Source organism: Thunnus albacares, chromosome 4 (genome assembly GCF_914725855.1).
Source record: "Thunnus albacares chromosome 4, fThuAlb1.1, whole genome shotgun sequence".
NCBI classification, from domain to species: Eukaryota; Metazoa; Chordata; class Actinopteri; order Scombriformes; family Scombridae; genus Thunnus; species Thunnus albacares.
In genome coordinates this window covers 16,042,685-16,060,375 of record NC_058109.1, presented here as the reverse complement: position 1 = coordinate 16,060,375, position 17,691 = coordinate 16,042,685, and the positions used below count along the sequence as shown (strand labels likewise).

Below are 17,691 nucleotides of genomic sequence, written 5' to 3'. Positions count from 1 at the left end.
AATCTATACTATTATGATTTTTCCATACAGTACGTGCAACTATGTCCATATACCTTCTTGAGGGCTCATCTGAATGTCTAAAGTGTATTATATTACATTATCTCTGTTCTGTTGTGTGGAACGTGACACATATAAAGCAAGGAAGACTAATGGGACACTATTGGAGCCAGGCAGGAAAGTAGAAACAACATAAAAAAAGAAGCTATATGTCCTTGTTTAAACTTTTTTGTCTTTGTCCTTCCCCTTATTTTCCCTTTCTCTCATTTCCCTGCCCCCATACTGTATCTATAAACAATCACTGCTTTACTCCCCACACAGATACGTTTAAAGTCAACAGTTATAATAGTTTATCAAACTTTATAGCTGCTACACTATCACTATATCCCCATAATATTCCTGCAGGGACTCACACCCCGCGATATAGCGACCATAACGTATTTTATGGCACTTTTAATCTCTTTAGTTATCATCTCTGTATTCCTAGAGCACCATGTGCGTCTGTGCTACCTCAACAATCCCTGGCATGATGGCAAAACTGTTGCATAAGATACTTTTTTTTTTTCACTGTTTTGTGTTCTTCTAAAATTGAATACGGGATTGCAGCTTCTTTGGTCTGCCTCCCTCTACCGCCCCCCCTCTTTCTCTCTCTTTCTCTCTGGATGTGTTTGGAGAGGCTGATCTTGCGCGTAAAACATCCCTGATATTTGAGGCGCTCCAGGGATTTAGCGAGCATGCCCAGTGCGCCCCTCTCAGCAGCAGAGGAAACCAGTGGTGCAGCAGCGGAGTCATACCAAGCATAGCCTGCGTGTCAGTGCAGTCGACTTACAGCTGGCTGTGAGGAGAACTGACGCTACTCTTTTTATTTTTTTTTTTTTGCTCTTTGTCACCGCGACACATTTACCTGCATTTTAAAACAAAACTAAACTCATTAGAGTAACTGGGGGAATCCGGTTTGTATCCTCTCTGCGGGGTTTTATTAAAGGGGGTTTCTAGAAAACTAAAGTTGGAGGCTGGGCCTTTTAGCTTTTTGACCGTCGCTTGAGAGGAGAGGAAAAAAAAGCTGGTCTTTTTTTTGTTGTTGTAAAAACTCGATAAATGCTACTAACGAAAATGGACCTGTTGAACTACCAGTATCTGGACAAAATGAACAACAACATTGGCATTCTCTGCTACGAAGGTAAAATGGAGGGTTTTGGGGCTGTTTTGTGGCTGTTATTAACGGTTGTTTGTAGAACTTGGAAGTCGCCGTTGCCCGTTAACGATGTGAGTGAAGTTAACGTTAGCAGCGTTGTTGACACCGTCGAAGCTTTTACAAAATATAGCACTTTCCACATACCTAGAAAAGAAAAGATGTAGATTTTAATATATATTGATTTGTTTGATGTTTACATGACTTATGAATACAAACCAAAACCAGTTAGTAACTTTTCAGCGTACGTTGTATTTTCCAACGGAACGTAACTCTGTAACCGTTAGCAACGTAGTTAACCTTAGCTTCTATTCTCATTTTTGACTGTTTGCTCGTTATCTGAAAAGTGGAAGTGTGATTATAAGCCTGTCTTTATCATTTTTCCGTGTTATTGAATGCTCCCCTGAAAAGGAAGACCTGGCTAATGATTGAGATCAAAGGCTGTAAGCCATGTGTGAATTTCATGGCTCTCCTATGGCTGACTCACACTGTTTAACTAGTCTGCACAATTATTCTGACTTTCTGCTCTCTGTTATTCACAGCAGACTAACACATTACTAACACTGTGATGTTTCTGGTTATATGTCTGCCTTAAGTTGAATCAGATTCTGGCAAAGTCTCCTGGGAGGACACTGATTTTTGACTTGATTTTTCTTTTGTTAATAGTAGAGCAAACTGGAAGTTGCATTTCAGAATCTGTCTGTGTCAGTGTGATAAGCTCTTCTCTTCTCCTTGTGGACTACAAGTTATTTCAGACATTGGCAGCATAAAATTTTAAGTTATGTCATGAAGGCAGAGAGCAGGAGCTGAAATATCTTTGCAAAGTGGCCGTCTTTGGAGTAGTGTAACTCCTCTCTGCTCTGTTGTTGTGGGTAAAAACAAGCTTTTCCCTCTGTATTACCCTGTTTCTCTCTGGAGCATGCAGAAATAACCCTGCTAGCCCTGAAAGAAAAACATTTCTTGAACTTGTATTAGCACTCATATTAAAATTGTGTGACGACTGAAAATCATTTTGCGGAGAGGGTCAGAGAGGTAGTTTGGCATATGGCCAAGTACCATTCATCAAATAAGGAGAGGGAAAAGAGTTGTAGTTACATATCAACATTACAAATGCAGTGATGAGTTACTGTGTTGAGGCTGACTTTTACTGCAAGTAGTAGTGATTAAGCATGTGATAGTGGCCTCTGATGACAGAGTTGTGTTTTTGTCTGTTTCTAACACTTTGCAAAAAAAGTAGTGTGTTGCTGTAATTCCTGTTTGACAGACTGCAGTTAAGATTATTGCTTTTTGGCATGTGACTTTTCAAGTTTTGCTCTGGAGTTTGGGTACATGTGCCATTATTGTGTCATTCCAGTGACAGTTTTCGCCTCCTGACAGTGATAGTGTAGCAGATAAAACTGCCACTGGCCTGGGATTGAATCCAATCAGAAGGTTTTACTCATCTTTCTCAGGTTTCATACCCAGTGAACTCAGTGAAGAAAATTACAGGAGTGAAGAGGGGAGGGGACTACTCTTTAGTGATATTTTTATACTTGTGTGTCCTCTGGGTGTCTCTTTGACATAATGTTTCAAACTCAATGTGTAATTTCTCTCACTGGAAGCACATCTCTGCAGGGTTAGTCCATCTATACGGTTTTTTTGGTCTTTTTTGTGTATGTATTGTTTTTAGCTGACTTAGCTCAAATCTGACTCCATCATGTGCCTCATGATAAGAACTCTGAGATAAAAAAGGGGGGAAAGGGCCAATCAGTAAAAAGCAGTGAAAGAAAACCTATTCATGTTCAAACATGTTGAGCCAAGAAGGGGTTGGAGGAGCTTTGTGATACTGTGAGTGTGCTGGCTTGTTGTTGTTTGCATGAGCGCACATATTTGAATACATTCCCCCACAAACACACATGTGTAAATTCATTACTATTGGTGCATCGTCCTGAGAGCTTCAATTCTTCAATAAAGCTCTTCCACTGTTATTTTCATCATCATCAGTGTTTATTAGCAAGTGTTGGTGTGACATTTAACCATTTATCTCACACAGTACGTGTGAACATACACCCTGATCAAGAGTTAGGTGTTTTAATATGTGGTCTATTAGTAGTGTAATACTTCACTTAAAGTGTTTAGATGGTTTGCAATATCCTGACTTCCCCAGTAATCTGAGGTTTAATGATTTGTTTGAATAATCAGATATCTGGAGTGAGGTGTAGTAAAATCCTGCAAGCGTCGTCTTCATGGCAAAAAAAAAAAAAAAAAATCAAAACATATGATAAATGGAGAGGTTTCACTGATGTCTTGTTTTTTGTGCCGATGAATTAAGTCACAGAGTTTAGTATAAAGACACCGATCTAGATTCAGACTTAGGTGTTTGCGTGCTGTAGTAAATTGAAAGGTTGTCAATAATTCCAGGCTATTAATCAGGTTATGTTAATTGTTTCTTTTCTTAAATTGCCTGACAAAGTTTATAACATGTGAAAGGTGACATTCATTGCTTCTAATGTTTCTTCCCCTTACTACCTCCTCTGTATCTTTATGTCTGTATCACTTAACTCATCTCAATTCAACTGAGTAGGTTTGGGTAGGAAAAACCTTTTTGAACCATTTCTGGGAATTTATGTACAATGCTGAACGGTACCCAACCTTATCCATGAATGACAGATTTCAGTTACTTACTTGCAGTAGTCATATACTGTAGAGTTTGCCTAAAGGACATCAGTGGTTGTGATGGCAGATAGCCTGGCTGGACTGAAGGACTGGGGTCAAATACCATTGTTTCATGCTGAAGTGTAGAATAGGAAAGTGAAACCCTACCACATCTAGTGCCAAAGGAGCTGCTAGTTTCAGAAGTGTTTTCACCAGTTCTGTATTCCCATTTAAACGATATCCTAAAAGTTACTTAACATAGAAACACATGACAATGTAATGATCATATAGGTTTATATCTATCAGTGTAAATTATTTAAACGTCTCTGAGAAGTAATGTCCTGATACTACAATACCCATGAGCCACGGCCGCCGTTGCCATGGAGAAAAAGCCAGTTAGAGGTGTGAATCAGAGGGCTGGGGATTTAAAAGCATAGTGGTTATAGTCCCATAGTTTCTTAATCAAAATTTACACATGATTTTAAAGTGAATCGGCTTAAGCTTTAGTTTGTATTGTCCATTTTCTCACCACTGTAGTCTTTAGCTTCCTCCTGCCGTTAGTGATGCATGTAACAGAATTTTAAGCTTTGTAATTAGGCTAGATGTTTCTTGCTGAAATCAACCGCAGGAGTTTTAGTCAACGTCTCTCTCATAGTTTTAAGGTAAACAAGTTTGTACTTTTGACTTTTTTTTTATTGAAGAACCAGATATTTTCTAATGCAATCACTAATCTTTTGGACTGATGATTCAACCAGGAGGGTTTCATGCCGTTCCAAATGGTAGAAGTGCTCCAACTGTGAGTCACGTAACATCATCTGTGGGAAAAATGAATGGGACTTTTAACCAGGGATGCCTGAAATAGCTTCTCCCACTAGCGACTCTATGGCTAACTGAGAAGAAAAGTTCACAGTGTGCCTTTTGGGGACCAATGTAATATCACGTTATGACATAAACATCACTGTTGGTGTCAAAGGAAGTCCATTATTTGTTTAATTAACACCAATTTGCCCTAATGTGTACTTAAAAGAAAAGCAACACTCCAGTCTCCTGCAATGTAAAACCAACTAATTGCTTTTTTGTATTCCCAATAATATTAAACCGTTGTGTCGATTATATCTCTGGAAATTGTTTTTAGCCAGTTGTGTGATTGATTTGCACTCAACACTCTTGTGGAAGATATGTATGACCGCCCTGCAATGTTATAGAGCTCTCTCTGTCCGTTGGTTCATCTGTCTGTCTCTCTCATTCCAGCTCTCCCTTTCTCTCTCTCTAAAGCTGCTATCAGTTGTAGGCCTGGCAGTGAGGGGTTCAGGGGAATGCTGACTGTCCCTTTTTGCTGCTGAGCAGTAGAAAATAAACAAGGTTGAAAACCTCCTCAAAGCCATGTACTTTTGTCAACCTCTCTCCCTCTCTGTCTGTCTGTCTTGCTCTCTTTTCCTTTTTCTGTCAGAGATCAAACCAATCTAACATCCGGTTTAAAAGTTCAGTTCACAAAGACAAGAACTTCTGTTGAAGAGTTTTTTTTTTTCCAGTGTAGCATGTCCTTTTGAGTATTTAAAGAACAAAAACCTCCATAGACTTGAAAAATAAAGACAACCCCCAGAGGGCCAAGTTCAGGTTACTGAGAAACTCGGCCAAAAATAATCACTTTGCAGCTTTGCAGAGAGAGAAGAGGACAAGCTTGGACTCATCTTTTATAAGTATCTGGAGGGGAAAAGGATAGAGAGAGAGAAAGAGAGATACTGGGAAGGAGAGAGAGAGAGAGAGAGAGAGGGAGAGAGATACTGGGAAGTAGAGAGAGAGAGAGAGAGGTTCACCTCCGTTTGTAATCCAATCTCATCCTGATTCCAAACTGTTTGAAGTTCTGTCAAGAGAAATAGGCTTTGATCATGTAGACCTAATGAACTGAGAGAGCAGAGAGGCGAAAGGATAGAGAGGAGTTTTACTTCTGTGTAATTGCCTGCTTTCCACTGATTGTCTGCTGGTTTAAAGGAAAAAAAAAACAAGTACTGGTGTGTAGAGTAGATATGTAAAAACCATTGTACTGTAAGTTATTATATTGTGCAGTTGTGTGAGTACCTGCCGATTTTCCTTGTTCCCATCTGTCTTTAGATTTGAGAATACTGACTCCCTTGTAATTGTTTGTCCTTTTGGTCCCTGCAATTCGCTCCTTCTGCCAACTTCTGTATTTTATTTTGTTTGTAATATGTAGTTAAGTACATTTTTAATATTTGAGAAACAATCCTGTTAAAAGTCTGTCAGGGTAAGAGAAATAAATTCACTCAATTGCCAGTTTAGTACGCCTAGCTAAAACTAATGCAGTCTAATCTAACAACCCTGAAATGACTCCAAAACATTCATGAAGGTCATAATGTTAGAGGTGATATTGAAACTACAGTCTCCAAAATCACTTGAGCTGAATCAATACCTATCCAAACCAGCTTCAACAAAAACTGAACATTATAGCCTTCATGAATGTGGGACTTACTGAGTCAACTGAGTGTCAATTTGTGCAATTTGTGTCACTGTGGTGCAGCAGTTAGGCCAACAGGATTTGACTCCATACGGTCAAATGTCTTACTTGTTTGCAGGAGAAACACTCACAGATTCACCACTTGTTGAGCGCTTCACTCCTGAAACCTCTGATAAGCTATTATGTGCCCTGGATCCTGATTGGATAATCCGGTGTCACAGTCTCTCTTCTTTTATTGCCATCCCTCTGTCCTGCCAAAAATAATGATGTCATCCTTGTTGCCATGGTACACAGTAGGGCGAGCAGGAACATGCCAGAGAGGGAGAGAGAGAGAGAGAGAGAGGGGGGGAGGAGGTGCTGCTGTGTTTGGGAGGCCATGCTAAGACTAAACATACATAGAGGAACATTGGAGGAACAGAGCACATATTTTATTACATTACAAAGTTCTTACACTGTGTTTGGGTGCATGCTACTTCCCGCTAAATGATTTAATCATATAAGTATTTTCAGCTCGGTTTGAACAGGTTTTCCCCCAGATTTTATGTCCTCATGCATCCAAAAGTTACTTCCTCATCCAAGAGGACTGTGGGCACAGGGGAACTCCTCTTTAGGACAGTCCAGAAATGTTAACAATAAACAACAGTACAGTAATGCATTGCTAATGATAAATCCAACATTAACCTAGATTTTTATATTATTGAATTTAGTAAAATCTGATTATCACTTGTTTATTTGATATTCAAAATAAATGCTGATAAATCCTAATACTGATAAATTTGATATGGTTTTATACAAAATGATCTGAAATGAAGCAGGAACAGTCAGTTGCATTGCAAGGGATTGGAGTAATTGTTGTTTCTCTTAGTAGTTATGGAGAAAGCTATGACTCTGACTGGGAGTATTAGTCTAGGTTGTATGTTTTGTTTGGGAAAAGTCAGACAGATACATGAAGCCGAAGCAGTGGAAAGTCCCCGTGCTGAGACAGAGCCAATGGTAGTTTTCCTGATTCTCTTTTGCTCTTACTCCCACTCACTGACTCTGTAGGCCTTCTGTACCAGGACAAGACTGGAGGAAAGCAGAGTCAAGAGACAGAGAGGGAGAAATAGTTCACACCACACACACACACACACATACACACACACACACACACACACACACACACGTATGGAGAACCCATCCACAACTATTTCTTCCAAAACATTCCTAACCAGCTACTCCTCTGCTCATGCCAGAGGTTTGTGCCTCTCTCAGCAAACTGTATAAGTCAACAAAATCCAAAATTTGAGCTGAAACACTGCCTGTACAGTAAATTCACTGTGATGAAGTAGTTTTTGTGGTAAACTTGTTTAAAGTGGCAATAAAACAGTTGCCATTTGCTTGAAAATACCGTGATTATAACTAATTACCATATTTACATTAATGAGTAAGCACCCTGTTAGAAGTGTAAGAAGCCACATCTGAACAGCCACAGCACAACTGTCAGTTCACTCTGTTGTGTTTGGAGATCCTAAAAGTGTAGTCGATGCTTTTTTTTTTTTTTTTTTTTTTTTTTTTTTTTTTTTTTTTTTTTTTACTTTGAACTTCATAATTATTCCTCAAAGATTCAACATTACTAATAATCAATCTCTTTGCTTTGTCTCTTTTCTTCCTCTCTGTCCTCCTTCCTTAGGTGAAGCAGCTTTGAGGGGGGACCCCAGACTCCAGTCCCTGTCCCTATCCTCGTCTTCCTCATCATCATCATCCTCTTCGTCATCATCTTCCTCTTCCTCCTCCATCTCCAGCCAAAGGACAGGTCCTCCTCCCATCAGCCCCACCAAGAGGAAGCTGAGCGGGGACCAGGGGGACAGCGACATGGACGACAGTGAGCATGTGGCAAAGATCAGCCGACTGTTTGCTGCGCAGCTGTGAGTACACCGACTGAGACACTTAAACACGTTTTAATAAAATCCATTATGGAGACTTTGCAATCGAGTTATTTTCTAGATGTCCATTTCCTGAGGTGCAAGTGAAAATTAAGGATCTTCAATTTCGTATCACTGCACCTTTCTCTTTTTTTCTGTCTCTGCTCTTCTGTCTCTTACACACAAACACGCTGCAGCAAGTGAAGAAGTCACCTTTCTTCTTAGAAACTACATGTTAGAGCCTGACCGATATATCGATCAGCCGATATTATCAGCCATTATCGGTATCGGTGTATAGGTTGTCCAGTATATGCCTGTTTCAGTGCACAACTGTAAAATGTCATGCCTCCATTACATATCTTTGTCACAAGTGTTTAATAACCACATTTGAGGGATCATTGTGAAAAATGTGTGTTTATGTATATATTCTGTATATATAAGATTATTGGCCGATGTATTGGTAATTTTTTTACTCCCTAATATCGGTATTGGCATCGGCCCCAGAAATCCAGTATCGGTCAGGCTCTACTACATATACACACATAAAACACTCAGTTTTTAGTTGTGTATGCAAGTGTTTCTCTTGGCCACGTGTTTGCGGGCTCCTCGGTTGGTGAAGTTGTCCACAGGCAGGCTTTCTCAGATGTCCCAGTTTGGACTCCAGTATGATACACCAGGTTTAGCTGTCTCCACAGTGTTCTCCTTATAGCCACAGATCTCTGCAAGCTTGGAAACAGGGACTGCACAACAGAAAGATTACTCACATCTCCAACGTTCCCACATTCGCACTTCCAGAGATTCCAGAGATTCCTGAGCTCTGATTGGTGGCGAAGGACTGCTGGGGCCAGGGGCAGTGGAGGCAGAGCTCCCTCTCTCTTTCTCGGTTTGACTGAGTCAGTCATGGGACTCTAGCCATTGCTATTTATTGCAGAGACTGTCAGGGAGGTGTTGGGTAGACCTGTGCATGCTAGTTCTTAGCAATATGTCCTGTAACTTAAAATACAGGTAGTATTCACAATTAATTGTAGCTGGCAGCATGATTATTTGCAGAGGACTCAGCAAATTATAATGTATTCCATGGACGACCTAGTCACAGCAAAAAAACACACACAAGTATCAAAGCGCCTTCTGAGCAGCATTCAGATCAATAAATTGCCTATAAATTTGAATGGATCCTTTTTTTTTTTTGTCCAGAATGATTTATAGTTTTTACTTGGGGAGTCTGCACATGACAGAAATAATTGCCAAAGCTGTTCACTTGCCTGTGCGACGGGGCAGGGCTATTTCGGTGCAGATTGTGTTACAGGTAGGATTCTATGACTGTTGAATCAAGTCGTTCTAGTGGCACAAGGGAAAGGGTCTTTCTTCCTTCATCTTGTGACTGTGCTCACATAACAAAGGATTAGCTTGTATGACCTGACATTTGTGCAGAGTCATCTTGTTTGCTCTTATGGATGTGTCAGCGGTGGGAGAATTAACATTATACTTTTCAGGGAAACCAGGCAGTAAATGCGACTTCCGTCTTGGTGTGTTATTCTATTGTCTCAGTTGTTCTTCACTATCTGTGAGACATTTTTCATGCACCATGCGGTTTACTTCTGCATGCATTGATAAGCAAATGATTCTACTCGTGTATCACAAGTTGGACTTATTTTGTAAGTCGGTCTGCCAAAGTACAATGGGACTTATTGTCATATCAGCTTTCAGTTGATATTGCAACTCCTTGTCTCAGCTCCAAAACGCAACCATTTTACAGTGGCCATTTTGTGTAGTCAGAAATAGGTCCTGTGCAAATATAACTGCAGTCTGTGATGTTTAAGGCTTTTCAAACTGCTCATTGTACCATGATTATTTCCTAGAAGTAACCCGTGATAAGCCGTAATCCCTTTATTTAATCTTCATTTTAATTATGACCTTGAAGTCGTTTGACTCAAGGTACTTTAAAGTTAATCTCCACCTAAAAAAAAAAAAAAAGTCAATTGCTAGTTGACATGCTGCAACTTGAAGTTAAATTCAGGGCTTTCTAAGTCACAAAGCTTCATCAAGATATTTTTTTTTCATCCTGGAAACCTATTCACCCCAGGGCCATCCTAAATGTATCTTATTTTTAGTCATTTAATTTGAGGTTTCTCTGAGGACATTGCTTCCCTGGCAAAGGTAACTACTGAATGACTTGTTCAAACCTGCAGTCAGAGTTAGCCTCTCAAAATTTTCCTGCTCGTTTCAGACTCTCGTGTTTGTCCAAAGAACAGTGATTACTCTAAAGTGGAGAATGATGGGTTGTCGTTACAGAAGAAATTTAGCTAAAAATAATGAGTAAAAACTCCCTCTATAGAAAACACTGTCGGGAAGGGGACAGTCAGCTAGTCTTTAACATGCATGAGCTTTCTGCTTCATTTAACTCATCTGTCTATTGTAGGAACAGTGATTAGGCTTAATTTGAAAATGATGGACTTAGTTCTTGGGGAAAAAGCTGGAGAGAAAACCAGAAAATGAACCTTCGCAACCCCCCACGACACACGCACACACACACACACATACACACGCACACACACACACACGCACACACCTGCACATAAACACACAGTTCAGATGTCCAGAGATGGTTATCTGACACCATTCTAGCTGTTGAATTTGCTGGCTGCTTCTGTCTGTGTAGCTTGTTTTTTTGTCTACACTGATTGCGCCGCTCAATGTTGACTGTTCCTGCATGTTTGGAAGCTTTTGTGTTCATTCTCTTTTTTTAAAAAAAAAACAACAAAACTTTCACCTTTTTTTTTTTTTTTCCACTGTTTCTGCTTGAATGGCAGTTTTCCTGTGTGCTGACTGTATCGGTTGTGTTTTTGTTGAGTTTCTTGTAGTTGGCTCTTTCTTTTTTTTTTTTTTTTTTTGTCTCTAAGTTCACTCATATTTTCAATGAAGTGTTGACACAGACAGACACCTGACACCTCAGACTCGGGGATGGGCAATGTAGAAGGAAGGTCAGCTTTCCTTTGTTGTCCAATCACAACAAGCTGAAGTCAGGGGGAGGGACAGGCTGGGGTGAGAGAAAGAAAACTCTCTGAACAAACTCAAGCTTTTTTTTATAGAAAGTATTACCAAGCATTATAAGGGGATCACCGTTTTGTGTTGATTTTACTTTTGTAGACAGCTTGTGTATTTAAGTATGTAATTTTGGATGTATTTTTCACAAGCAGTCTTAGTGTTTTCAAGAATATCTTTGCCAGTTTGTGCTATGAAGTCAATAAAGAAAAGTTTATGGCATGGTAAATCCTGCTTTTAAAAAGTCTCAGTGAAAATAATGGTAATACAAGTGTCAGGCTCAGCAGTGAATGTGATCTGTATGTTTGTACCAAGTCTGCATGTGTCTGTGCAGGTATGCACATGTGTCGTTGTGTGTGTGTGTGTCCATATATGCATGTGTGTTTGTGTTTGCCCGTGTGTGTGTGTGTGTGAGTGTGCTGTCCATATATGCATGTGTGTTTGCCCGTGTGTGTGTGTGCGTGTGTGTGTGTGTGTGCGTGTGTGTGTAGTGACTGGGCTCCTTGTCAGGCAGCGGGGGCTACTTTCTCATTTTCTCTGAGGAGTAGGAGGAGTCTTGAACAAAGAAGCCTTATCCTGTCCACTGGAGCCTGCGGGCTGGAAGCTTGCTGCTGCCTGCTCGCCTGCCCGCCACTCTGCAGTTGTAGATCCTCCAGTATAAAAGTCCTTTTGCTCAGCTGTTTCATTTCTCTTTAAAAATAAGAGCCAGTCACAGATAAATACTTTGTATAGGTGTTTAATCAGGGAATAAAAAATTCAGGAAAGTTTACAGCAGCCACATTACACGTGACTCAGTGGGCAGTAGTTTTGTTCATGTTTGAAATTATTTAATTTTCTCAGACATAGAGCATACATCCAAATTAAGAATTTGTCTGTCTGTAAATTATCAGTAAAACATAATTATTCCTTCAGATTGTGATAAAACCTGAGAAATTGCTGTAATGTAAACTTTACATCAAACAGTGTTTGGTGTCACTGCTTGGAGCAGTTGTTCCTTCTTTATGTCCTTGTTCTTGGTCGTACTTTTTAGCCTGATAATCAGACTGGATTGCCATTTCTTTTCACTTTGTTATTTGAATTGCTAAAAAATCTGGCTTGTGGACAGCGGTTTCAGAGGTCTGAAGTCAGGCTTCATGCTTTTTTTTTTTTTATAGCAGTATGTAATCTTTCATTTGCATTTATGCTATTTTACTCTTAAAGATACAGGAGCTAAAAGCACATCCAAGCAAGTTTAAAAATAAGTCAATTTACTGCAGTAAGAAGAACTGTAGCTTACAGCAACTGCAGCTTCTTTCTACTGGGAACTTCATCAGCGAGTTGTTCTCATGAAAGTTTCTCCAGAGGCCAAATGGGGAGAAAATAAGAGAGAGGAAGAGTGTATGTATGTGTGTGTCTGTGTGTGTGAGCCTGGCCAAAGCTGATGAAGTCATTGTTACCCTCTTATTTTACATGAGACTATTTATGTAGTGTGTGAGCATGTGAGAGAAGAAGGGAGAGCATGTGGATCTCTTTTTTTTTTTCTGTGTGTGTGTGTGTGTGTATGTGTGTTCACATGTTGTTTTCTTTGCCTTCTTGTTGTGGTTGTTCCCATATCCGATCTGTCCCAGCTTTGATAACAAAGGATTTTCTTCACTCCTCTTTCACTGCAGTCAGTTAACTGGCAAATATGTGCTTGATTTCTATCAGTATTTCTGCATGAGTGAAAATCTGCAGATAGAGTTGTTTCGGAAATGGGGCAAACGCTTGTGTTGATTGCCTAGAAATTAGGCATAATATGCCATTTAACATAGCTTTATCCTGAATTTTATCTGATGTTTTGTATTAGATGTATGTCAAGGATGATTACTTAATTTATAACATAATAACTAACAGTTATGCTCTGTAAATGACATCCGTTAAATGGTTTTTCCTCTGGGTTTTGACTTTTCTATTTTAAAGAATGCAAATATTATTGCTAACTTCCGCCGTGTCCCACTACCAAAGCCTGGACTGAGCAGAGTAAACTGTGTTGAGATGTTTGTATACTTTATATACATAGCCCGGGTAAGCCCTGTGGCTCACTTTGTGTGTGTGTGTGTGTATGTGCGTGTGTGTGTGTGTGTGTGTGTATATATATCCATTTTGTGGGTTTCTGCAGACCTCGCAGAGCTTGGGCATGGTTGTAACCTGTGGTTGAGCCTTCATCCTCCTCCTCTGCTTTTTTCTTTTTTGTCTTTTCTCTACGCCCTGATTCTTCCCAGATGTTTCCTGTGTGTGTATCTCTCTCACTTCTCGCTCTTTCTTTCTTTATTTCTTAAAGGAGTAGGATATCAACCTCTGCCCAACTTATGATTTGTAGTGAGGTTTTCTCAGAAGACTTTGGAACACAATTGTGAGTAAAAGCCTCGGACTTTTATAGCTCCTGTATCTTTGCCTCAAGCTAACTCACCAAATTGGCAGTCTCTATAGAATTAAACCTGGCAGACTTTGAAAAAGCAAACCATATTTTTTTAGAGTCGTCAGTTCACATGTTTATATTTGTTTTATTTAGTTTTCCATTGTGGCAATTAGGCAAGTTTGCTCATACAAAGCTGCTTGTTACGCCAGCAAGAACAAATTACAAGTTTTCAGATTTTACAAGAATACAGGCCTACAGCTGTTTTTTTTTTTTCTTTTCTTTTTAAGTCATTTAAACACATGATCACAGTCATGATCTTTATCTTGAGGTTGACTTGAAGACAGGGTGTCATGTGAATGGTTACTTAAAAGGCTGTACTTAATGACAGATGGGAGTAGTGTAATATTGTTCAAGATATATGACTATATCATTTATGTATTGAGGGTTGGACTCTCTGGGTTTTAAATGAAGGGATCTTTCAGTTAGTGCCCACCACAGCGACTACCACTAATGCCAGGCTGCACATAACCCAGAGTCTAGTAAAATAGAATCAAATAGATATCTTTTTCTTTATTTCATTGTGTTAAGCGGCCCATTCTGATGTCAGTCACACGGTTCTCATTTTCAAAACAAGTCAACCGAAACCAAAATGTCAGCCTGAGATATCACCCCTTTCTACTCTCTTTACTGTCACATACAATATATAAAAAAAGCCTTTCACACATGATTTGTTTTCAGAAATTTGTCAAGATAAAAGTATTTGAATTTTCTGATTTGTTTTGTTTTCCATTAGACTAAACAAATAAGAAAATTCTATTATTTTATGTAAGAACTTAATGAAAATCTGATTAGTAAAAGAAACCACATTCCATGTTTTACCAGAGTTAAATTGTGTTGCTAATTTACTATCTCAGTCTGCTCAGATGTCATATTCATTTATTCATTTAGATGTGAACCTTGCGCTTTATAGTATTGTTTTCTAAAAAAATCAATAAGAATCAATCCAGATTTATTACTAGCTTTTAGCTGAGAGGGCAGAAACACTACACACACATTAAATGCTAATGTATGTTCACAACCTCAGCCAGTTGAATTTAGTTAGATGCTATATATGTAGCATTGCCCTTTATGAATCATTAATTATTATTATTATTATATAATTGTTCAGAGTTTACAGAGAATCTCTGATTACTGTTCACAAGTCATTTACACTCAACTACTAGCTACCTAGCTAATGGAGAAAAAATGACATGATGCAGTGATCATGATCATCTGGATGTAGACCTGACAATCTCTTGAACTTTTAAACAAGATATTTCAGGCGTTCCTTTTAAATATAACACTACAGAATTGAGTCTCTTTCTAGGAAACCATCTTTGGCCAAGTGTTAATGGAAGATGCATTTGCTTCCTGCTATGAATTGGCCTCACTATTAGAAGTCTGATACATTCAAATCGGTTTGATCAGCAGAATATCAAGATATATCATTTCAGATTTGACTGTGACCTCCTTTAGGAAGTCAAGGCTTTCATTTTGTAGTTTGGCCAACTTAGTGAAGTAATGTCATTTAGCCACAGCTGGTAAAATCTATCGTTGTCATCTCAGCCGGCAAAAAACAATAGTTTCTGGACATAAATGAGAAGCTCGCAGTGAAATTGCTGTTAATAAGAACCTACTTGGCCTTTGTATAACTGACTGCTTTCTCTCACACTCATACGACTGTTATTAGATCCGAGCTTCTCTCCCTTTCTCTCTCTGACTCACCTCAGTGCAGCCCCTTTCCACTGTTGTCTGTATTATTGTTTGGCTTGAGTGATGAGATAACTTGTGAACTTTTATGGTGGAATAGGACCAAGTTGCATCCCTCACCTCATCACCTTTCTTTTTTCCACAAATCTCTACTTCTCATACCTCTTTTTTTTTTTTTATTCGGTTTGTCTCCCTATACTCTTTGTATCACCAAATTTCAAAGACCTTTACTTTTCAAATGCTCTCTCTTTCTCTCCCACATTTAGCTCTTATCCTCTCCTCTAGCCTGGCAACCCTCTCTCTTCAGCACTAGCCCTTGTCACCACCCCTATGCCCATGTCTCATGTCAAACCCTCGCCGTCCGCCCTTTCCATCCTCCCTCTGTTCCCAGCTGCGACCCTAATGATAATTGAGAGGTGAGTGAGAGAGACAAAGGCACAGGGTGGGTTTTGAATGCCTGATCCCTGGCATGAAATGCGGTCCGGGGTTTGGTGGGCAATCAGGCGAGGGGAAGGCGGGGGCGGCGGAGGATTCGACAGCTACGCCATTCATTGGTCTGATTTGTTGATCCCGTTCACTGGCTCCTGCGACGGCCCCTCTTGTGTGAGGATGTGGGCATGCCTGCTCTTTGGCAATGATTAAAGTTTGGAACAACTTCCACAACCTAACTCTAGACCCAGCTGCTGGGAGGGGAGGAGAGGGGAGGAGAGAGACAGCAAGCTTTATTATCTGTTGGCCTCTTCGCTAACTGAGGGATTGTTTATATTTGAAGATAACAGAATTATACAGCAGGAGTCTGGTTTGTAGCAGTTGATTAAAAGTCGCTCCTGTAGAAAAATAATTTAAACATTTTGTCGTTATTACGAACAGATTTCTGTGATTCACCTAACTACGCATTGAGATATCGTTTTATTTTTTTTTGATTATATGATAAAGAATGAAACTGAAAATTGATAGCATTATGGGAAACATAAAATCCTGTTGGTGAGCTGTCGGTCAGGGTTTTTCATGAGCACTGCCAAGTCTCTCCCTCTTTAACCCTCAGGAAGTTTGCTGCTGATGGTGAAAGAAAAGAAAAGAAAAAAGAAAGACAAAGCGAGGAAAAAAAGAGGGGGAGTGGGGAGGGGGGTGGGGGGGGGGGGGGGGGGCAGCTCTGCTAATGTAAGCTCTCGGCACAAACGAAGGAAACTACCGACCTCACTCTTTCTTATAGTAGAGGTCTGAACCATTCACATGCAGCCCCCCCTCCCCTCTCCTCCTCCTCCTCCTCCTCCTCCTCAGCTCTTCCTCTTTCCCTCTCTGTATTCTGTGGAGACTTATTTATTTGTGTGGGCTCCAGATGCTTGACCCAGCAGTCAGGTTGCTTGGTCACATGGATCTACAACTGTTTGCCTGGACTTGTTGTTTTGCATCCAAACAAACCTTAAAGGGCCGCCGCAGCATTTTCACTTTTGAGCCTGTTGTTGTGTATTCTCATTCAGACTTTGCCACATGGTTGCTGAAATGCCTCCACATGCTGTCTGGTGAAGAATAAAGAGGGAATTTTATGTTCTAGTCTACCCACCAATGTTTGAGTGCAGCTTTTTATTTTATACTAAATTTGATTGCTTTTTCCCCCATTTGAGGCTTGTATGTCAGTTCGGTGTTTATACGTGTTGAGTTGTGAAAGGATGTGTGTATACATGTGGGGGAAGAAAAAAGGAGATAGCTAGAGGTGAGTACAGTGAATTTTGCTCCCTGTAACTGGGCCTCAAATTGTGGGAGGGAAGTGGAGCTGCAGGAAGGGTGTAATACACAGTTGAACACACACGCACACGCACACACACTCAAACACAGACCACAGACCACATTTGACGCACTGAGCAAAATAATTGCTACCTGTTAAACTGCAGGCGAGTGTGCACAGTATCAGGCATAACCACTTCACTACACATCAAACTAAGTCATTATCATCAGAGAGTGCTGGAAAAAAAAAAATCTAAACTCTGTGTTGTGTTAGACTGTCGTTACTTTAAACTCTTATCCTTATCTCTGCTTTTTCTACGATTAAAATATGAGCTCACAGTTTGGAGAGAACTGAGGGATTTCATTTTGTGGTGGGGAGTAATTCTCTTTCATATGGAAAGTGAGTGGCCAGCCCACCTTCTTTCACTCTTAGTATTCAGCCCATGATTGTGGACAGTGTGTTGTGGAGTACAAGTCAAGGGAAGTAAGAAAAGAGTAAAAAAAAAACACAATGGCAGGGATGTCAACAACAAAATGATGCCCATTCACTGCTCACAGAGTGCATAAGCCAAAAAACAAAAAAAGTGTTTCTCTCACAGGC

The 17,691-nt window shown here is 39.9% G+C and overlaps 1 protein-coding gene across 2 annotated transcripts in view; it reads left to right on the top strand.

Moving 5' to 3' along the window:
- Positions 1–17,691, top strand: part of vgll4b (vestigial-like family member 4b) — a 43,593-nt gene that overhangs the window by 16,624 nt on the left and 9,278 nt on the right. Inside the window, exons 1-2 of one of the 2 annotated variants that reach the window (XM_044348565.1) lie at positions 746–1,177; positions 7,966–8,200. In XM_044348565.1, coding sequence (XP_044204500.1) covers positions 1,096–1,177; positions 7,966–8,200 — 317 coding nt within the window. In that variant the 5' untranslated portion in view covers positions 746–1,095. Of the gene's footprint in view, positions 1–745; positions 1,178–7,965; positions 8,201–17,691 lie in introns of those variants that run through there. The other variant, XM_044348566.1, reaches the window with a different exon arrangement.